This window comes from Equus asinus, chromosome 17 (assembly GCF_041296235.1).
Source record: "Equus asinus isolate D_3611 breed Donkey chromosome 17, EquAss-T2T_v2, whole genome shotgun sequence".
Classification (NCBI taxonomy): domain Eukaryota; kingdom Metazoa; phylum Chordata; class Mammalia; order Perissodactyla; family Equidae; genus Equus; species Equus asinus.
In genome coordinates this window covers 41,816,941-41,839,671 of record NC_091806.1, presented here as the reverse complement: position 1 = coordinate 41,839,671, position 22,731 = coordinate 41,816,941, and the positions used below count along the sequence as shown (strand labels likewise).

Genomic DNA, 22,731 nt, shown 5'->3' with positions numbered 1-22,731 from the left:
GGACCCCCAGTCCTTGTCTATTGAGAATTGAATTGCTTGGAAAACCCACATATCTGGTGTCGGAAGTGTTGGTGTGAGTACGGTGTAGAGGAGACAGTGTTTGCCTTTACTTGTCCATTCACACTAACACTCACACACACCCCCTCATCATCAGGATGAGCAGCCAGGAGGACATTTCTGCCAGAGAACCACTGGGCTAGGTTGGGGAGTGTCTGTGGTTCACCCTCCCGGTTTGACATCCTCTGGCAGGGCCCCCAGCCTTTGCAACCTGGTTCCCAGTTCTCGCTCCTGTCACCTCTGACAGTCCTCTTCTTGGTGTTGCAGCCGGAGCCCAAGCCTGGAGACCTGATTGAAATTTTCCGCCCTTTCTACAGACACTGGGCCATCTACGTTGGCGATGGATATGTGATCCACCTGGCCCCCCCAAGTAAGGACGCCTGGGCTTCCACTGTGCTGGGGCTGGGAGGAGAGGGAGATGGCGGAGCTGTGGGTAACAGGTGGCCCCAACATTCTCCTTGCTTCCCGACTGGCGGGTGGTTCCTGGGTGCTACAAGAAGGCAGTTTGGTGTGGGGCAGTGGTTTTCAAACTCTGCTCCTTGGAACCCTAGGGGTTCTATAGAGGGCCTGAGATGGGCTTCCCAGGGGGCAGCTCTGCTTTTATGGGTTTATATACCATGGTTTTGGATAAACCACGTTCAACTCTTAAGGTATCGGTTTTTGGGCAGCAGACTTGGCTATGAACCCAGTTTCTACTCTCCAGCCTCGGTTTCCTTATCTGTAAATGAGGCTAAGAATACTTGACTTGGAGAAATGTTGTGAGAATTCCCCACTCCCTTTCTTAAACTTTTTATTCACACTGAGGTATAATATAAATACAGTAAAGTGCACAAATGTAATAAAGTGTATAGTCAGTGAATTTTTAAAAAATGTATCCATCCATGTGACAATGACCCAGATCAAGATCTAGAACATTCTGCCTACCCTAATCCTGCGTTCTTCCTCGATATCCTCTCCCCTCCCTAGAGGCAACCACTATTCTAGCTTCTCCTGCCATCGGTTAGTTTTGTTTGTTCGGAACTTCATGTGAGAGGAATCACAGTCTGGCCTGGGTTCTTTTGCTGGGCCCGTGAGAGTCATCCACGTTGAGTGGTAATCGTTTGTATTTTTTCGTTGCTGTGGGTTTTCCATTATATGAATACATCTCAATTTGTCATCCATTCTTCTGCTGATGGACGTCAGATTGGTTCCAATTTTCGGTCACTGTGAACACAGTTGCTGTGGACATTCTTGGATATGTCTCTCACTCATCCCTTTAATGGCCTCCCGCTGTCCTTATAGAGAAATCAGGAGTAACCAGAGTAGATGTCATCTTCCCCACCCCTGATTAACTAAACCACCAATACCTGTCCCCACATAATCTGCCTTTTGTTCTGTTAAAATGCACAGTGCCCCTGCCCTCATTTAGAAAGCCAGCCCTTATATGTGGGTCCTGGACCCCCACCTGTTACTTTCATAAGCACTTTGCTCCTCAAATTCCCTGCCTCCCTCCGTATTATCATCGTCTCCCTCTCTACTAGGTTATTCCTATCGGCATAGAAACCATGTAATATCTCCTGTTGATAAAACAAACACCCCCAGACCTCACATCCTCTCCAGCCAACTCCCCAAAGAGCAGGTCTCTTGTCTACCATGGCCATCACCGATTCCTCACTTCCTATTCTCAATTCAGTTCCCTCCACCAGGCTGTCTGTTTCACCCCTTCCTGGAACAGCTCTTATCAAGGCCACCAAAAGACCCTCCATGTCTTGACAAAGCCAAGGGTTGATTTTCTGGTCACAGCTTCTCTGCAGCACTTGACACAAGTGACCTCTCTGTTCTTCACCTGGCACCTGTCTTTCTTCCTCTCCCACTGGGCCTTTCCTTCTCGGTCTCCTGTGTGGGATCCTCCTCTCCCATATCACTAATCCTTACTTTCCCCAGGTGACCTCATTGGGTCCCCTGGCTTCCAATGCCTTCCTTTTTTTTTGAGGAAGATTAGCCCTGAGCTAACATCTGTGCACATCTTCCTTTATTTTATATGTGGGCTGCCTGCCACAGCATGGTTTGATAAGCAGTGCATAGGTCTGTGCCCGGGATCTGAACCGGTGAACCCCGGGCTGCTAAAGCGGAGCGCACAAACTTAACCGCTACACCACCTGGCCGGCCCCTTCTCATGCCTTCTATTTGTCCATATAGTCCAAGCCCATGTCCGCAGCTTAGGCCTCCCTGCTCAGCTACAGGCTTGTATAACCTCTTGACTACTTGGCATCTCCACCTGGGTGTCTAATTGGCGTGTTGAACTTGACATGCCCCACATGGAAGGCTCTGGTGGATGACACCATCCAGCTCTCAGGCCAAAAATCTAGGCAGCATTCTTGATCCTTTTCACCCCATAGCTAAGCCATGAGGAAACTCTGTTGGCTTTATCTCCAAAACTGCCTCCGGATCTGATCACTTCTCATCATCTCCATTGCTTGTGTCCTGCTATAAGCTACATCTTCCTTCATCTGATTCCACCGTGGCTCCCGGTTGGTCTCTCTGCCTCTTGCCCACTTATGGTCAGTCCCTGCTTCACTGGGCAGCCAGCGTGATCGGTCTAAAGTATAAAGCTGATTATATCACTCTTCTCCTTAGAATTCTGGTTTGGCATTTCCATCAGACGTAGAATAAGATCAGTCTGTGTGTGGCGTGTGAGGCGTGGCATGGTCTGGCTCCTGCTGCCTCTCTGACCCTCCTCGGTGTCTTCCCTCCTCCCGGGTCCCCAGACTTCAGCCACATTGGCCTCCTTGCAGCCTCTGGAACATGCCACGCTCTTTCCTCCCTGAGCTCTTTGCCCTTGCTTTTCCTTCTTCTTGCGATGCTCTCCCTGGCTTTCAGCTGCCTCCCCCTCATCATTCAATTGTCAACTCACGTGACCATTCCCAAGGTGGCCTTCCCCAGCCGGAGCCAGAGCAGCCTCCCCTCGTTATCCTCTCCTGTGTTACTGTCTTTCTTCTTCTCTGGAGCATTTTCAGCACCTGAAAGTGTCTCATTTTCTCTCTTGTTCATTGTCAGTGTCCTTTCACTAGAATGTGAGCTACTTGAGGGCAGGTGTGGTGTCTAGTTCACGCCACTGTCTCCAGCACCTTGGACAAGGCCTGGCACGGGGTAGGGCCTAAGTATTGATTGACTCTCTGCACTGAGTGGGTCTAACTGGTGGCCAAGGGGCAGGGGAAGGCATGACAGGGATCTGGGTGGACAGGTACCACCCATCACTGGGTGAGGGATGCTCTTTAAAGGGAAAAGATGCTCTACCTGCATCTTCTTACTCGAGCTTCGCAGGAATCTTGGGAAACAGGTGAGGCGAGGAGGGCTAACCTCACGCTAATGAGAAAATGGTAGAAATGAGAATTGGAAGGCAGCGTAGAGAACAACCCCAATAATAATGACAGCCGACACTGCAGGGCACTGCCCTGTACTTCACAGGCCCTGGTGAAGGCACTGTGCATTGCCAACTCTTTAATCCACAGCTCCCTGTGTGGTACCCTAGGGACAGGTAGGGACTGTCATTGTCCCTATTCTACAAGGAACGGAGACTCAGAGAAGTTAAGCAACTTGCCCAAGGTCACACAGCAGGTAATGGGGGAGGTGGGACTCAAACCCTGGCTGTCGACTCTCTATTCTCTGTGTTTAACCACGATGCATCCTGCCCGGTCTGACGTTTCCCTAAATTCAGTCATGGATTGTTTGCCTTATCCAAGTGCCGTCTCCACGATTGTCCAGCTTTTCTGCAGTGATCAGCTTCGCATATGTTAAGGAAGTGTAGCCTTGATGGAATCACCAAAGGTCACATTCTATTCCCCCAGGGAGATGGGGGTGCTCAGGGCCCATATTTGCATAACCGAGAGTCCCACTGAGTGTCACAGGATGTAGAAGACCAGCTTCTCTAGGTTAAAAAAAGATCACGGCCAGTCATGGAACTTCACTACTCCTCATTTCAGATAAGAAAGCCAAGGCCCAGAGACAGCAAACGCCTTCTCCAAAGCCACACAGCATGTGTCCGATCCTTCCCCTTTGAGTCTTCCACACCTGCTTATTCCTTTGTGGATAGTGGCAAGGGTGGATGCCTGGCTGGGGGCCCGCGCGGGCCTGCCCAGGATTGAAGTCCCTGTCTCCTCTGTGTGAATCCACAGGTGAAATCGCGGGAGCTGGTGCGGCCAGCATCATGTCTACCCTGACTGACAAGGCCATAGTGAAGAAGGAACTGCTGTATGATGTGGCCGGGAGGGACAAGTACCAGGTCAATAACAAACACGATGACAAGTACTCGCCGCTGCCTCCCAGCAAAATCATCCAGCGGGCGGAGGAGCTGGTGGGGCAGGAGGTGCTGTACAAGCTGACCAGCGAGAACTGCGAGCACTTTGTGAACGAGCTGCGCTACGGAGTGCCCCGCAGCGACCAGGTGCGTCCTCAGCCTGTGTCCCGTCCCCTGGACCCAGACTGTTCCCTCAGCTGACAGTGGCTGGGTGTCAGCCTGGGCTGTGCTGGGGTGGAGACAGAGGTGTGAGCGAGACAAAATGTCAGAGACAGAATCCCTGCCCTTGAGGACGTCACTGTCGGGGTGGGGACGGGGGTGGGGAGACCAGCAAGTTGGCACCGCAGACCAGTGCTGTTAGGGGGCGCCGGCCGAGGACGTGAGTCATAGCCATGACGGTCAGCCTGGTTGCTGAGCCTGCCTCTCTGGCCGACCAGCCCTGAGATGGACCCTTCCCACAGCCCCAGAGGCAGTTTTTATTATGCCCGCTTTACAGATGGGGAAACCGAGGCTCCCAGCACTTAAATAGCTTGTCGACGGCCATTCGTTTCATCAAACGAATCTGTGTCGAGTCTCCAGACCTGGGGCTTGTCTTTTCCTGGGGTTTGTCTGCAACGGTGCTGACTTTGTAGCAGACGTGGGATTTGAAGTCCAGGTTTGTTTGACACAGCTTTTCATGCTTATAAAAACACTGTCCTCAGCCCCGCTGAAACCCCAGGGTCAGTCCAGGGGCCCTTGGGATGCACTTTTGTTCATTTACTTAGTTTGACTGTGGCCCTGCTCCCTCTGTTTTTTGAATCTCTTTTTCTCCTGAGTAACTAGCTTCCTTCTCATTCTCTCTCATCTTCTCTCCCTTTCTGCACCTTTGACACCAATTTTTTTTCTTGGCGAGAATATTGTTTGGAAAAGTTCTTAGAGGCCTGTCGATGCAAAAAGTAGGATTTTTTGTTTCAATGAATGAGGAGGTTAAGATCTGCCAGATTGTTTATTTTTATTACTTTTTAATTTTTTGGAGATGTGGTCTCTTTCTTGTTCGGGGAGGTGGTCACGGGCATGGGATCCTGGAGTCGGGCAGACCTGGGCTGGATCTGGGCTCTGCCTTTTGCCAGCTTTATGAACTTGGCAGATTTATTCAAGTTCTCGAAACCTTGGTAAAAGAAATGATAATGCTGATCCTGGAGGGTTATTGTATGAATTCAATAAGAGCATCTTTATGCTGAGCAGAGTGCCAGCTCAGAAAGCACACAATAAATTGTAGCAGTAGAGGTGTCGTAATTGTCCTCATCTTCATTCTTTTTCTCGGTTCACCCAGTGCCTTGTCCACTGGCCTCTCTGGGCCGCAGTGACGTGATGGCGAGTCATTCACCAGCACCACCTCCAAGAATCACTCCCAGCTTTCCTCTTTTGCTGATAACCAGCTGTTTACGACACTCACCCCCATGTTGGTTACCTAGTCATCTCTGTGATGAGCTATGCGATCTTTTCCAGTGGGCATTCTCTTATTTTTTTCCTTCAGTCAGTTGTGTTATTATTGTTGTCTCCCTCTATGTATATATATGAATGTGAAAGGTGATTAACATAAAAGTGTAGGAATAGCAAGTATACATCTAGCTAGATAAGGAAAGGGCAATATTGCCAACGTTTGGTGAAGACTCCGAGAGCTTCTGAGTCAGTCTGGCTTCAACTTCCCTGAGAGTTCCTAAGAGCCTCCTTTGGGGAAGCCAGTGGGCAGGGCCAGGAGAAGAACCTCATTAGTACCTCCGCTTGAAAAGGTGATGCAACCAAAGAAGGAATCTGGAGGACGATGCCACTCAACACATCTATCTCTTGGGGATAATGGCCTTCAAAACATTTGTCTTGAGTCGCACCTGGCGATGCACAGCTGCCATCCTGGTATCTCTCTTTACCAGCACCCCAGAGATCCCCTTCAGTTCTCTCTCCTATTAATGCTTTTATCTTCTGTAGCTCTCATCTTTCTCTTTCCTGGTTTACTCCCTTGTTTTGGTGGAATACATCCTCTAATAGCTTACTGAGAAAGGATGCATTTTAAAAAGACCTTGCCTGCCTGAAAATGTCTTCATTTCCCCCTCATATTTTGATTGATAGTTTGGCTGGATATAGAATTCTAGGCGGAAAATAACTTTTTTTCAAAATTTTGAAGGCATCGCTCCATTGTTGTCTAGCTTATGCTATTATTGTCGAGAAGTCTGAAAGCGTTCTGACCTTTGACCCTCTGTATGTGACCTGTTTTTCCTTTCCAGAAGCTTGTAGAATCTTCTCTTTATCCTCAGTGTTCTGAAATATCACTGTGATAGACCTTGTGTGGATCTGTTTTCATGTGTTGTGCTGGGCACTTGATGGCTCCTTTCAATCTGGACACCCCATTCCTTCAGTTCTGGGAAATTCTATTTTCTCTTCTCTCATTCTGGAACTCCTATTATTTGGATGTTGGACCCCTAAGACCGCTCCTCTGATTTTCTTTTCTTTTCCTTTCTTTTTTTTTTGAGGAAGATTAGCCCAGAGCTAACTGCTGCCAATCCTCTTCTTTTTGCTGAGGAAGACTCGCCCTGAGCTAACATCCGTGCCCATCTTCCTCTACTTTATATGTGGGATGCCTACCACAGCATGGTGTGCCAAGCGGTGCCATGTCTGCACCTGGGATCTGAACTGGTGAACCCGGGGCCACCAAAGTGGAATGTGCACACTTAACTGCTGTGCCACCGGGCCGGCCCCTCCTCTGATTTTCTTATTGTCTCTCGCCTGTTTTCTATTTAATTATCTTTTTAAATTGGAAAACTAACATTTATTGATAGACTTAGGTATAATAGAAGTTCTTTTTTAAAAAAAGTAGCAGTGACAATATCAGCATGAAAAAGAGAAACTTATGCTAAATAAATCTGATTTCATCATTGGTGATATTGCCGCAAAATTGAGATCCTCACTCATGCATGGCTTCTACTTCAGGTAAATTTCCATACTCCTATGCAGCAGTAAACTCCACATAAAGATTTATGCTACAGGGGCTGGCCCAGTGGCATAGTGGTTAAGTTTGCGCACTCTGCTTTGGTGGCCTGGGTTCATGGGTTCACATGCAGGGTGCGGACCTAGCACTGCTCTTCAGGCCATGCTATGGCAGCATCCCACATGAAATAGAGGAGGATTGGCACAGATGTTAGCTCAGTGACAGTCTTCCTCAAGCAAAAAAAAGAGGAAGATTGGCAACAATGGATGCTAGCTCAGGGCCAATCTTCCTCACCAAAAAAAAAAAAAAAAGGATTATGCTGCAAACTTGTGAAGCCATAAAATACCCTATGAAATTCAAGGTGCTGCATTAGGAAGATTTGATAGATTTATAAGATATCTCCTAATCATTTCATTTTTAGTTATTCTTTAGTGATTATTAATCACTAAACTAAACTAAGCAGATGAAAGAACAGGTTCACAAGTTTATGTAAGTAGAATATTTTGTATCAATGCAAAATTGTCGCATAATTTAGTAAAATACGTATGTCACCAGGCATGAATAATATTTAGAGTAATTAAGTGCAATTCCAACTCTTGAGATAGTGAAATAACTAAAAAATATTTTCTATCATTTACTCTTTTGATAAACAATAATTCAACTCTTCTTGCAAAATGAAACAATACAAATTGGACGCATCACACGTTTCTTCCTATGGCGTTAGCCCTGTGCACCTACCCGTCCACCCAAAAGTGGCAGAACGATGGCAACACAACAACAATAAAACAGCATAAACAATTCTTCTGGACCCCACCACAGAAAAGGAAACCAGAATCGACTACAAAATGAACAGAGGTGCCATCTTCCAAAGATTTCCTCTTTCATTTCTTGGCCTACGATGAGAGTTCCTCAACCTCAGTGCTATTGACATTTGGGGCCATTGACAGTGAAGATAATTCCTCATTGTTGTGACCTGCCCTGTGCCCTGCAGGGGGTTGAGCAGTGTCTCTGGTCTCTACCCACTGCGTGCCAGCAGCACTCCCTCCCTGATCCCCAGGTGTAAGAACCAAAAATGTCTGTAGATGTTGGCTCAGTTCCCCCAGGGGGCAAAGCTGTGCCAGTTGAGAACTACTGGCTCCGTGAGTAATGATCACAATACACGGGGTGGCCACATTAAAATGTAACTTCCACCCACGTCCCATCTCACTGGAGACGGTGGAGTTAGTAGCTACAGGAAAACGTCCAGCAGTGGTTTCCTTTGTAAGTGCTGTCGAAGCAGCCCTTCTCCTTTCCATTTAACTCATGAACGCATTTTGGTCTTTAAGAATCTGGTCCGTCATTTGTTGTTGCTTTGGGCTCTTTGAAGCAGACTAGGTTTCCTTTAACTGAAGTTTGTGACTCCTCTAACCTCCTGGTCAGAAAGGCAAGTGACGGATTGAAACTGTAGTTTAAAATGTAGTTTGTGCTTTGCATGCATAAGAATGTTTAAAATAGATTCTCCTGCCTGACACCTACTTAAAAATACTCAGGCTTCAAAAAGGTATATTTAGTAAGCTTTCGTAAATAAGCTTCCATATTTAATACTACTTAAAAAAAAAGCAACTAGGAGCTACATTCATACTTAAGTCTATTCAGTGTCAGATAAAATATTTAGATAAATGGAAATCAAAGATGTGGCCAATGGCAGTATGTATATTACATAAATCTGGATAAATTGCAGGGTATTATTTTTAAATTACTCTAAACAAAGCAAATTGCTATACAAATATTTTGTAACCATTTTTATTTTTTAACCTCTCATAGTCTAAATTCAATTGCCTTCAGAATGACACTGTTCTTCTCATTTTCTCTTTTATCCACTTAGAACATTGCTGAAAGTGAAGAAAACACAGAATTTGTTTTTTCCCCAGAAACAGTTCAGGCTTCACTAAATAGGGGCTTCACTCAGAGGAGCTGTCTAGCATTAACAGCTAATTGTCTGCAGTCTGATAGAATTCCAGTTTGCCTGCTTTAAAAAATGGCAGATTTCTTAGCATTTCTAATGAGGGACTTTTTCTCTTTCATAATATTCTGATTTAAGACCTGTGATGCACACCATGTCGCCCATTTTCAAGATCAGAACTGTAATTTCAGCCCCGTGGGTGGGCTGGACCCATCAGCCTTTTAACAAGAAAATCATCAATGGCGCCTGAAGGTAGCGCTGATTCTTAGGCAGATTCTTTCCTTGTAAAATTTGCACCATCAGGACTAACTAGGTACCACTTTCTTGTATTTAATTATACTCTTTGACTCTGTACAAAGCATGACCGTAAACAATGAGGTTATTGTTGCTTTCCTGGACAGACTATTCTTTGTACGAACCAGCTGCATCAGCATTTGTTCTCACCCTATGAGGTTCTGTAACTCGGGGCATATTGTGCTTCCTCCATTATCGGCAAACCGTTTCTCCCGCCCTGACACATAGTATAGGAAGGAAAATGCTGGATACGAGTGGTTTTATGCAGGTTCCCTAGCAAGTTAGCCGAACAGAACCACAGCTGCCACAGAGTCATGCCTAATCACCTTTAAGAGGAAGGTCTGAAGACTGACCGGCAATGGAACCTCAGGTCCAGTAGCTTCATCCGAACTTTTGTCATCGTGCTGTCAACTAAAAAAGCAAATTTGCCTGTTGTTTTATCTCAAAATGGGTGTATTTGGGGATAGCCAAAAGAATTGCAAAGCAGGATGTGCGTGCTGTGGCAAACCGCAGGCAAATCCAGAAGAGAAAGGAGGGGAGCTGCCTTTATAGAGAAAAAGGGGGAGTGGGAGGGGCTGTGCTAAAGGAAAGTCCATTGGGGGAAAGGAACAGTTCAGGGCGGCAACAGCTTCTCATTGGCTGAGCTGTGGTGTTTGTTTCTCATTGGCTGAGCTGCTGCCCCGAGAGGAGAGAAATATTCCTTCAGTAGTCAAGTAGTTTTACTTCCTGTCCATCTTTTCCTGTTTGGTGTAATTGATGATGTATGACAGGGCATGAGAGCTCCCCCTACTGGCCTTCCCAACTCCGGTTTCGTTCAAGTTTCTTTTTATTACTTTCCATGCATTCTGGCTGCTGAGAACGTCAGTTCTGGGTACCTTGTGATGTTAGTCACACTGGTGCATTTCCCGCCGTTTCACACATCTATGCTGGACATATTTGTGGCCCAGATAAGCATGGGCAGTGCCAATATATATACACATATATATACCAGGGAAGACCTCCACATTCTTCTCTACATTGGTCACATAGGAGTTTTAGCAGCCACAACATACACAATCCAGGCAAGCTCTGTGCTTAGAGAATCAAGGGCAGCATCATGTAAGGATGTGGGTTTTGGGTACCAAGTCCACATTTTCATCCTTTTTTTTTTTTTCTCTTTTACAGGGGCATTTAATTCATTCACAGTTATTTTGATTATTGATATATTTGGATTTATTCTTGCCATTTTATTTATTTTCTTTATGAGATCTTTCTTTTAAAATTCTCCTTATTGGCTTTGATTTCCTACATTGTTTTTATTCTCCTAAGCTGCCCTTAAAATTTTTAGTATTAAACTTTTTTATTTTATAAAAATCTTGAGCTAATTGGTACATAAACCTTCCCCCAAAACAAGACAAGAATTTTGCAATTCCAACTTTCCTGCCTAGTTCTAACTCTTTTTTTTTTTTTAGATTTTTTTTATTAAGGTTATGAAAGTTAACATCCTTGTGAAATTACAGTTGTACATCATTATTAGTCATGTTGTAGGTACACCACTTCACTCCTAGTGCCCTCCCCCACCCCCCTTTCCCCTGGCAACCACCGATCAGTTCTCTTTGTCCATATGTTAACTACCACCTATGAGTGGAGTCATACAGAGTTTGTCTTTCTCTGTCTGGCTTATTTCACTCAACATAATACCCTCAAGGTCTATCCATGTTGTGAATGGGACAACTTTGTCCTTTTTTATGGCTGAGTAGTATTCCATTGTATATATATATATATACACCACATCTTCTTTATCCAATCATCAGTTGCTGGGCACTTAGGTTGGTTCCATGACTTGGCTATTGTGAATAATGCTGCGATGAACATAGGGGTGCATGGAACTTTTGGAATTGCTGATTTCAGGTTCTTGGGATAGATACCCAGTAGTGGGATGGCTGGGTCATAACGTATTTCTATTCTTAACTTTTTGAGGAATCTCCATGCTGTTTTCCATAGTGGCTGCACCAGTTTGCATTCCCACCAACAGTGTATGAGGGTTCCCTTTTCTCCACAGCCTCTCCAACATTTGTCACTCTTGGTTTTGGATATTTTTGCCATTCTAACAGGTGTAAGGTGATATCTTAGTGTAGTTTTGATTTGCATTTCCCTGATGATTAGTGATGATGAGCATCTTTTCATGTGTCTATTGGCCATCCGTATATCTTCTTTGGAGAAATGTCTGTTCATGTCCCCTGCCCATTTTGTAATTGGGTTGTTTGATTTTTTATTGTTGAGTTGTGTGAGTTCTTTGTATATTATGGAGATTAACCCTTTGTTGGATAAATAACTTGTGAATATTTTTTCCCAATTAGTGGGCTGTTTTTTTGTTTCAATCCTGTTTTCTCTTGCCTTGAAGAACTCTTTAGTCTGATGAAGTCCCATTTGTTTATTCTTTCTATTGTTTTCCTCGTCTGAGGAGTTATGGTGTCTGAAAAGATTCTTCTGAAACTGATGTCAAAGAGTGTACTGCTGATATTCTCTTCTAGAAGACTTATTGTTTCAGGCCTAATCTTTAGGTCTTTGATCCATTTTGAGTTTATTTTAGTAAATGGTGAAAAAGATTGGTTGATTTTCATTCTTTTACATGTGGCTGTCCACTTTTCCCAGCACCATTTGTTGAAGAGACTTTCTTTCCTCCATTGTAGGCCCTCAGCTCCTTTGTCAAAGATTAGCTGTCCAGAGATGCGTGGTTTTATTTCTGGGCTTTCAGTTCTGTTCCATTGATCTGTGCACCTGTTTTTGTACCAGTACCATGCTGTTTTGATTACTGTAGCTTTGTAGTATGTTTTGAAGTCAGGGATTGTGATGCCTCCAGCTTTGTTCTTCTTTCTCAGGATTGCTTTAGCAATTCGGGGTCTTTTGTTGCCCCATATGAATTTTAGGATTCTTTGTTCAATTTCTCTAAAGAATGACACTGGAATTCTGATTGGGATAGCGTTGAATCTGTAGATTGCTTTAGGTAGTATGGACATTTTAACTATGTTTATTCTTCCAATCCATGTGCATGGAATGTCTTTCCATCTCCTTATGTCGTCTTCGATTTCTTTCAAGAAGGTCTTGTAGTTTTCGTTGTATAGGTCTTTCACTTCCTTGGTTAAATTTATCCCAAAGTATTTTATTCTTGTTGTTGTGATCGTGAATGGGATTGAGTTCTTGAGATCTTTTTCTGTTAGTTCATTGTTAGCATATAGAAATGCTACTGATTTATGTATGTTGATTTTATACCCTGCAACTTTGCTGTAGTTGTTGATTGTTTCTAATAGTTTTTCTATGGATTCTTTGGGGGTTTCTATATATAAGATCATGTCGTCTGCAAACAGCGAGAGTTTTACTTCTTCGTTGCCTATTTGGATTCCTTTTATTTCTTTTTCCTGCCGAATTGCTCTGGCCCAAACCTCCAGTACTATGTTGAATAAGAGTGGTGAAAGTGGGCACCCTTGTCTTGTTCCTGTTCTGAGAGGGATGGGTTTCAGTTTTTGTCCGTTGAGTATGATGTTGGCTGTGGGTTTGTCATATATGACCTTTATTATGTTGAGGTACTTTCCTTCTATACCTATTTTATTGAGGGTTTTTTATCATAAATGGATGTTGGATCTTGTCAAATGCTTTCTCTGCATCTATTGAGATGATCATGTGGTTTTTGTTTCTCATTTTGTTAATGTAGTGAATCACGTTGATTGACTTGCGGATGTTGAACCATCCCTGTGTCCCTGGTATAAATCCCACTTGATCATGGTGTATAATCTTTTTGATATATTGCTGTATTCGGTTTGCCAAAATTTTGTTGAGGATTTTTGCATCTATGTTCATCAGTGATATTGGCCTGTAGTTTTCCTTCTTTGTGTTGTCCTTGTCTCGTTTGGGGTTCAGGGTGATGTTGGCTTCATAGAATGTATTAGGGAGTGCTCCATCTTCCTCTATTTTCTGGAACAGTTTGAGAAGGATAGGTATTAAATCTTCTTTGAATGCTTGGTAGAATTCTCCAGAGAAGCCATCTGGTCCTGGACTCTTATTTTTGGGGAGGTTTTTGATTACTGTTTCTATTTCTTTACTTGTGCTTGGTCTATTCAGATTCTCTATTTCTTCCTGATTCAGTTTGGGTAGGTTGCATGAGTCTAGGAATTTATCCATTTCTTCAAATTTGTTGGCATATAGTTTTTCATAGTATTGTCTTATGATCCTTTGTATTTCTTCGGTATCTGTTGTGATTTCTCCTCTCTCGTTTCTAATCTTATTTATTTGAGACTTCTCTCTTTTTTTTTTAGTGAGTCTGGCGAAGGGTTTGTCGATTTTGTTAATTTTTTCGAAGAACCAACTCTTTGTTTCATTGATCCTTTCTACTGTCTTTTTTATTTCAGTATCATTTATTTCTGCTCTAATTTTTATTATTTCCCTCCTTCTACTGACTTTGGGCTTTGTTTGTTCTTCTTTTTCTAATTCTTTTAGGTGTCATTTGAGGTTGTTTATGTAAGATTTTTCTTGCTTGTTGAGGTGAGCCTGTATTGCAATGAATTTCCCTCTTAGGACTGCCTTTGCTGCATCCCAATCATTTGGTACGGTGTGTTTTCATTTTCATTTGTCTCCAGATAATATTTGATTTCTTCTTTAATTTCTTCAATAATCCATTGTTTGTTCAGTAGCATGTTGTTTAGTCTCCACATTTTTGGCCCTTTCCCAGCTTTATTCTTGTAGTTGATTTCTAGTTTCATAGCATTGTGATCAGAAAAGATGCTTGATATTATTTCAACCCTCTTGAACTTATTGATGCTTGCTTTGTTTCCCAAGATATGGTCTATCCTTGAGAATGTTCCATGCGCACTTGAGAAGAATGTGTAACCTGCTGTTTTTGGATGAAGTGTCCTATATATATCTGTTAGGTTCATCTGATCTAATTTTTCATTTAATTCTATAATTTCCGTGTTGATTTTCTGTCTGGATTATCTGTCCATTGGTGTTAATGGAGTGTTGAGGTCCCCTACTATTATTGTATTGTCCTTTTAGTTTTGTTAATAGTTTCTGTATGACTTTTGGTGCTCCTGTGTTAGGTGCGTATATATTTATAAGTGTTATGTCATCTTGGTGGAGTGTCCCTTTTATCATTATATACTGCCCCTCTTTGTCTTTCTTTATCTGTTTTGCTTTGAAGTCTACCTTGTCTGATATTAGTATAGCGACACCTGCTTTCTTTTGTTCATTATTGGCTTGGAGTATTGTTCTCCATCCCTTCACTCTGAGTCTGTGTTTGTCTTTGGGGTGAGGTGTGTTTCCTGGAGGCAGCATATTGTTGGATCTTCTTCTTTGACCCATCCTGCCACTCTGTGTCTTTTGATTGGAGAGTTCAATCCATTCACGTTTAGAGTGATTATTGAAATGTGGGGGCCTACTGTTGCCATTTTATCACTTGTTTTCTGGTTCTTTTGCATTTTGTCCTGATGGAGAGCTGTTACTTTGTGTTATTGTCCTTCTGCTTATCTCCTTTGTTCTGGATTTTGTCACCCCTTTCCTTTTTTTGATTTTTCATGACTGAGGTTCCTCCTGAGCAGTTCTTGAAGAGGAGGTTTTGTGGCGATGAACTCCCTTAACTTTTGTTTATCTGGGAAAGTTTTTATTTCTCCATCGTATTTGAAGGATATTTTCGCTGGGTAGAGTATTCTTGGCTGCAGGTTTTTGTCCTTCAGAGTTTTGAATATTTCATTCCAATCTCTTCTAGCCTGTAAGGTCTCTCCTGAGAAATCTGCTGATAGCATTACGGGGTTTCCTTTGTAAGTTATTTTCTTCTGCCTGGCTGCCCTTAGTATTTTCTCTTTGTCGTTGACTTTTGCTAGTTTCACTACTATATGCCTTGGGGTTGGTCTTCTTGTGTTAATAAAGTTTGGAGATCTATTGGCTTCTGTCACATGAAGTTCCATCTCTCTTCCCAAGTTTGGAACGTTCTCAGCTATTATTTCTTTGAACAGGCCTTCTGCCCCCTTCTCCTTCTCTTCTCCCTCTGGTATACCTATAATCCTTATGTTGCATCTCCTAATTGAGTCGGATAATTCTCGGAGAGTTTCTTCATTTCTTTTTAGTCTTAGTTCTCTCTCCTCCTCTGCCTGCAGCATTTTTATATTCCTATCCTCCAAATTCCTAATTCTGTCCTCCATATTATCGACCCTACTGTTCAGGGAGTCCAGATTTTTCTTAATCTCCTCCATTGTGTTCTTCATCTCCAGTATTTCTAATTGGTTCTTCTTTATAGTGTCAAGCTCTTTTGACATAGCTCCTGAACTCATTGAGTTGTCTATCTGAATTCTCTTTTAACTCGTTGAATTTTTTAATAATGGCAGTTTTGAAATCATTGTCATTTAGGTTATAGATTTCATTGTCTTTGGGATTGTTTTCTGGGTGCTTATCATTTTCCTTCTGTTCTGGAGATTTAATATATTTTTTCATACTGCTTGATGGTGTGGATTTGTGCCTCCGCATAGAGATAGAGTTTAGTCGCTGCTTCCACTTGTTGCGACTGGTGTGTGTGTGGGGGCAGCTGTTTAGACTGCACCAACCAGGAACTCTGTCAGCTGTTACTGACTGGACCTGGACCCCTCCTCGTAGTCACAGTGGTCCTGTGGGGTCCCTCATCAGTTGTGGGGGCAATCGCAAGGAGGCCTCAGGCTGCTGGTGCCTACTGTTGCAGCCCACTTAGACGTGCTCCCTCCTTGTGGTCTGCAGTGGTGTTGTGGGCTTTCCCAGCAGCCAGGAGCAGGATCACCTATAATCGCTGCTTTGTCTCAAACAGAGCCCACAAGATCACACTTGTCCACTATAGGTCCCAGCAGAGCTATGGGTATCTTCTGCAGTCTGTTGTTAGCTCACCTGGCTGTGCTACTTTTGCCCCAGGGCCTTCCTGCCTTGCGATTGCCAGTCAGGACCTCTCCACTAGTGCTGTGCAGAGGCTTTCACTGAGGCTGCTGTAGGAACCTGGAGTTCCCCCCTGGGCTACGTAGCCGTTTCACCAGAGCTCCACTCTGCCCCACTCCACTCTCACGGGATCTCTGGGAGCCCCTTGCCTCATCTAGGACATGGCCAGAGTCCGTGGGCCTGGCGGTGGTTTGTAAGCTGCTGCCTTGTGGGGAATTCTGCTCTAGGGAGCTTCCTGGTGTTCTGGATGCTGGGCGGGGCCTCCCTGCCAATGGCGAGCAGAGGCCCTCCCTGCTGGGGGTGTGCGGGACCCTGGAGCGTTCCCCTGGGCCTCAGAGTCGGGTGTTGGAGCTCCACCCAGTCCCCAAGCATGTCTATGGGAAGTCCGGGCACCCCCTGTGCCAGAGACCGTGGGCCCAGCAGCAGCTGGTGGTCTGGTGCAGTGCCAGGGAATCTGCCCGCCGGGAGCCTCCCTTTGTTCTGGATTCTGGGCGGAGCCTCCCTGCTAATGGCAAGCAGAGGCTTTCCCTGCCGGGGGGGTGTGGGACCCCGGAGCCTCCCCCCGGGCCACAGAGCCGGGTGCTGGACCTCCAACCGTGTCCCCAAGCACATCCACGGGAAGTCCAGGCACCCCCTGCACTGACCCGTGCGCCGGAGGCTGTGGACCCAGCAGCAGCTTGCGGTCTGGTGCCGTGCCAGGGAATCCGCCTGCCGGGAGCTTCCCTTTGTTCTGTATTCTGGGCGGTGCCTCCCTGCTAATGGCGAGCGGAGGCCTTCCCTGCCAGTGGGTGCGGGACCCTGGGGATTCCCCCTGGGCTTAGATGTAATCGCGGGGGGCTTGAGTAGGGCTGTTGTCACCTGTTTCCACCATCGCTCTGCTGGTGAGTGCACACTCCCGCCCTTGGTGTGTGGCGATGCTATGGGGGAGTCCGCTGGAAGAGAGCCTCCTGCAGGAACTAGGCTGACCGGGGGTCGGGGGTCAGGGGTTGGAGAGTTTTCACCTATTTCCACCTCCTCCCAGTGGGAAGTCTGTCTGCCTTCCGATGTATAGTAGCACGAGACTCTTAGGCATCTTGAGATGCTATCTGGATATCCTTAGGTTGGCTCCCGCCTGGCCAGCTGAGAAGCTCCGCTGCTCCCAAAGGTGGCTTTTTTCCTCTCTGGCTGGAGTTACTGCCTCTTCTGCTTTCGTCAGGACTGTCCCTTGTTGTGGGGGTTCTTTTTATCCAGTTTTCAGTTTTCAATCCAGGGTGATTCTTCCTAAAATTGTTGTAACCTGGTTGTGTTTGTGGGAGGAGGCGAGTTCAACGTCTGCTCACAGTGCCATCTTGATGAGAACTCCCCCACATTTTCATCCTTTTTGTTCCTGGGATTCAGTATACTGTCTTCATTGGACTTCTTGGCATAAAATGATGATTAAGAATCTTCTCCTTTGCTGCTCTTGACTCTACTTAAGTGCCTGGCTTGGTTTTAGGGTGAGATTTCCTGATCCATGTTCACAACACTCTTTCATGCCTTCAGTGGGAAAAAGTACAGTTTTGCTGATTTTGGCCATTGTGCTTTCATTGGGAATGGTTGCTATAAGCTGACAAGAGATTTTGCTCCTTCTTTGCATTGTCACAGGAGCTGATGCCCCCAGAGTTGGGTCCTGGAAAATGCTAGAAATAGGAAGAGGCTGAACTTTCTCACTGTTGCTTGATGATCTGGATCATTTCTATTCAGTTGTGTTACCTTCAGTGTTGCTGTTGGACCTGATAAAACATGAAGGGTTGAAATGGCGAATGTGAGGACATCATGGCTAAGAGACTGGGAAGGAAGCTGGTGAAAGGGCCGTGGGATACACTGGCCTTCCTGCTGGACTGTGAATGAGGCAACAGACCTCTGTGTTGGGAATGGTTTCCAAGCTTTGGAGTGCATCCTTCTTAAATTTATTGAGGTTTGCCTTGTTTCCCAATATATGGTCTATCCTTCAGAATGTTCCATGTGCACTTGAGAAGAATGTATATTCTACAGTTTTTGGATTGAGTGCTCTCTATATATCTATCAAGTTCAGCTGGTCTAATTTTTTGTTTAAGTCCACTATCTCCTTGTTGACTTTTTGTCTGGATGATCTGTCCATTGATGTTTGTGGGGTGTTGAGGTCCCCTACTAATACTGTGTTGTCATTGATATCTCCTTTTAGGTTTATTAATAGTTGCTTTTTGTATTTTGGTGCTCCTGTGTTGGGTGCATACAAGTTTATGTGTTATATCTTCTTGGTGGAGAGTCCCTTTTACCATTATATACTGCCCCTCTGTGTCTCTCTTTACCAGTTTTATCTTGAATTCTACTTTGCTGATATAAGTATGGCAACACCTGCTTTTTTTTGTTTGCCATTAGCTTGGAGTATTGTCTTCCATCCCTTCACTCTGAGCCTGTGTTTATCTCTAGAGTTGAGATGTGTTTCCTGGAGGCAGCATGTTGTTGGGTCTTGTTCTTTAATCCATCCTGCCAATCCTTGTCTTTTGATTGGAGAATTCAATCTGTTTACATTTAGGGTGATTATTGAAATATGAGGGCATAATACTGCCATCTTATTGAATGTTTCCTGGTTCTTCTGCATTTCCTTTGTTTCTCACCCCGTGTATTTCGGACTACCAATTTGATTAAGTAGTTTTCTCCATTGGTTTTCTTCTTTTTCTCCTTGTTTATTGTAAATGTCTCCGTTCTAATTATTTGTTTAGTGGTTAGCCTTAGGTTCGTATAAAAAATCTTGTAGTTGAGATGGTCCATTTTCTGATAGCCTCTTATTTCCTTAGACTATAGTGATTCCATCCTTTTTCTCCTCCCCTTCTAAGTTATTTTTGTCATATCTTTTTCCATCTTGTGTTGTGAGTTTGTGGTCAAAAAGTTGAGATCATTTTTGTTTTGGTGTTGTCCTTTTCTTTATCCTTGATGTTAGAGTTCAGCATTTACTAACCCGAGCTCATAGAGAGCTGCCATTTTCGGATTATTGCCTACCTATTCATCTCCTTGCTCAGGGCTTTGTAGCCCCTTTCCTATTTTTTTTTCTTTTTCAGGTATGATGGCCTTCTTGAGGATTTCTTATGGGGGGGTCTTGTGGCGATGAACTCCCTTAGCTTTTGTTTAACTGCAAAAATTTTTATTTTTCCATCATATCTGAATGAGATTTTCACTGGATAGAGTGTTCTTGGCTGAAAGTTTTTGTCTTTCAAGATTTTGAATATATCATTCCACTCTCTCATAGCCTGTAAAGTTTCTGCTGAGAAATCTGCTGAAAGCCTACTAGGGGGTTCCTTTGTAGGTTATTTTCTTCTGCCTTGCTGCCTGTAGTATATTTTCTTTATCCTTGATTTTTGCCAGCTTCACTACTATATGCCTTGGAGTGGGTCTTTTTACCTTGACAAAGTTAGGAGATCTGGAGGCCTCTTTCACATGGATTTCCAGCTCACTACCCAGGTTTGGGAACTTCTCAGCTATTATTTCTTTGAACAAGCTTTCTGCTCCATTTTCCTTCTTTCCCCCTCTGGAATACCTATAATCCTTATGTTGCATTTCCTGATTGAGTCAGATATTTCTGAGAGCTTCTTCATTTCTTTTTAGTCTCGGTTCTCTCTTCTCCTCCCTCTGAAGCATTCTTATAGTACTATTCTCTAACTGGCTGATTCTCGCCTCTATATTGTCAGCTCTGTTGTTTAGAGAATCCAGATTTTTCTTTATTTTATCCATTGTGGTTTTCATCTCCAACAATTCTGATTGGTTCTTCTTTATGGTTTCAATCTCCTTTATGAAGAAGCTCCTGAATTTGTTAATTTGTCTTTCTGTGTTCTCTTGTAACTCACTGAGTTTTGTTTTGTTTTTTTTTTTTATGATAGCTGTTTTGAGTTCTTTGTTGGTTTGGTTATGAATTTCTGTTTCTTCTGGGTTGGTTTCTGGGTACCTGTCACTTTCCTTCTGGTCTGGAGCTTTAATATACCTACTCACGCTGCTTGATGGAGTCGATCTTTGTTTCCTCATCAGGTCGCAGCTGCCACATACTGCCACAGGATGGGCATCAGGTGCTGTGTATTCTGGGCCCAGCATGAGCAGGGGCTCCCCAGCTCCAGCCACTGACTGCTTTTCTCTCTGAGTGACTGACTGATGGCAGATCTGGAGCACTGGGCAGGGGGAAGAGTACTCTCCTTCCCCAGTGCTGCTCCCAGCCCCTGCTTGTCTCTCTGTATGGAAAGGCCTTTGCACTTTCCCTTTCTCTGCTGCCACTGCCACACTCTCCATGCTGTGCTCTGGATGATTCTGGGGCTGGAGTACTGGGCGGGGGTCGGGGTGCCTCTTGGCTGTGCCCTATCCCCTCCATGGCTGCCACTCTCCGCATTGTGCTCTGGATGGCTCTGGGGCTGCACACTTTTCCTGCTGCCACCACCAAGCACTCTACTCCTTGCTCTGGGTGAACCAGGGGCTGGAGTGCCTACACCCTTTCCCTGCCACCACTACCATGCTCACCACACTGTGCTCCAGACGATTCTGGGCCTAGAGTACTTGGCAGAGACAGGGCACCCTTCTCACCTGTGTACTTCCCACCACCGGGGCTGGCTCTCTCCACAGAGCTCCTCCACATCAGCTTCCACTTCCTCTGGAGGACCCAGCCCCACCACCACCTTCAGGCGTATGGCTGCGTGGGTCTCCCAGACGTCTTTTGTGATGTGTATATGCCCTCTGCTGGTGTATGAATGTCCTTTTGGTTGTATCTTAGAGGGGAGAGTCCAGGGGAAGAGCTTCCTCTGCTGTTATGCTGACGTCACTCCTGGAGTGCATCCTTAACGCTCATTAACAGAGGCTCCTTATCTGCACTGAATCTGAACCTCTTAATTCCACTGGAGCTCAAGTCCATGGCTACCATGTTTTAGTCTGTCAGCAGACTGTAAGATAGGGCCTTGAGCTGTATGTGAATAGTGTTGTGAACATCAAATGGACTTGAATGCTGAGGTGAAAGAAGAGCTAGCTATACCAATGCTGACTACTGAAAGCTTATTAAAAGTGACAAATCTCTAAAATCTGAAACACCAGTAGGAATATTCAGTGCACTTTTAGGCACTTGAGATAAACCAGATTGAAGATCAGAGGTCAAAGGTAAAGGCAAATGTTTCAAATGAAGTGAAGGATAAGTCTGAGCTGTGTATCTGTGTGTGCATATCCTCTCAAAGCAATGGCCCGTCACTGGACAAAGCCAACATATCAGAATGGTAATCAGTTGCTTCTCTTATATCTGTGCCAGCATAGTTATCTGTGTAATATATTAGCAACATTTTCTTGTGACTAGTCGCTAAGATGCTTAATTGTTTGTCTTCCTAAAACTGCCTGTAATCTTTGCCTCGACTAAGGGATGGTTTCCTCCTCATCTCTTGCCTTTCCAGTTTTGTAGAAATGGTGTTGACGTTTGAAGTTAGCAGGTGCAATATGGTTTTGCATCAGGTTCCTGGGCTTACTGTGCATGTCTCTATTTCTTCATCTTTCGTTCTTCTTCCTGGAAAAGTTAGCGAAATTTAATTTTTAGTTTTTCAAAGTAATGCAGGCACAGAACTTGAAAAGACAACTAGTGCTCAAAGACTTATAACAAAACACGGAGTTCCCTGCCCCACCCCTCTTACTCCTCCCATCCTCCATCCCAAGAGGCAACCCCTCTTCTTTCTTTTAGTCAATTATTTTGGCACTTACCTATTTCTGAATTTTGAAACAATATGTGTATACTGCTGTCTTTTTTATTCAGAAATTTTGGATATGCTCTTTTGACCTCTTATAATGGTAAGTGAGGGTTAAACTGTTTAATACCATAAGCCCCTCTCCCTCCCCCATTCTCTCAGTATAATTTCATATTATACATTTTTATTAAATTAATATCCAGTGTTTGTTTTATGCCTATGCAAATTTTACTCACAGTTGAGTGCTGTGGTGCATTGTGATAGTTTCCTTCCTTTTTTGGGAGGAGGGGGTTTCTTTTTTCTTGAAGATAATTATTACCTCCTTTCATTGCTTAGTTTTCCTTGTACCTCTTGTCAGTTCTTCCTACAGCATCCAATTAGCTCTCAGTGCAGTGTTCCACGAGGGAAATCCCATCAAGCAATCCATCAGTTCTAGCATGTTTTTCTTGGGTACATCCATCCTGGAGACAGCCATTCTGTTGTCTGTGCTGGTTGGTCCTTGGCTGACTGCATCCTTCACTCTAGGACATCCTCTGCTGTCATCCTTCAGATTTCCCCTGCCTTTCTCTTGGATTGGATT

General features: G+C 44.4%; 1 protein-coding gene and 1 pseudogene across 2 annotated transcripts in view; one reads left to right on the top strand and one right to left on the bottom strand.

Annotated features, from left to right (window-relative positions):
- PLAAT3 (phospholipase A and acyltransferase 3) overlaps positions 1-22,731 on the top strand; it is a 41,856-nt gene that overhangs the window by 15,475 nt on the left and 3,650 nt on the right. For both annotated transcript variants that reach the window (XM_044750030.2, XM_044750031.2), the window contains exons 3-4: positions 325-427; positions 4,212-4,480. In XM_044750030.2, coding sequence (XP_044605965.1) covers positions 325-427; positions 4,212-4,480 — 372 coding nt within the window. The remainder of the gene's footprint in view (positions 1-324; positions 428-4,211; positions 4,481-22,731) is intronic.
- Positions 17,693-20,730, bottom strand: LOC139040848 (E3 ubiquitin-protein ligase MSL2-like; annotated as a pseudogene).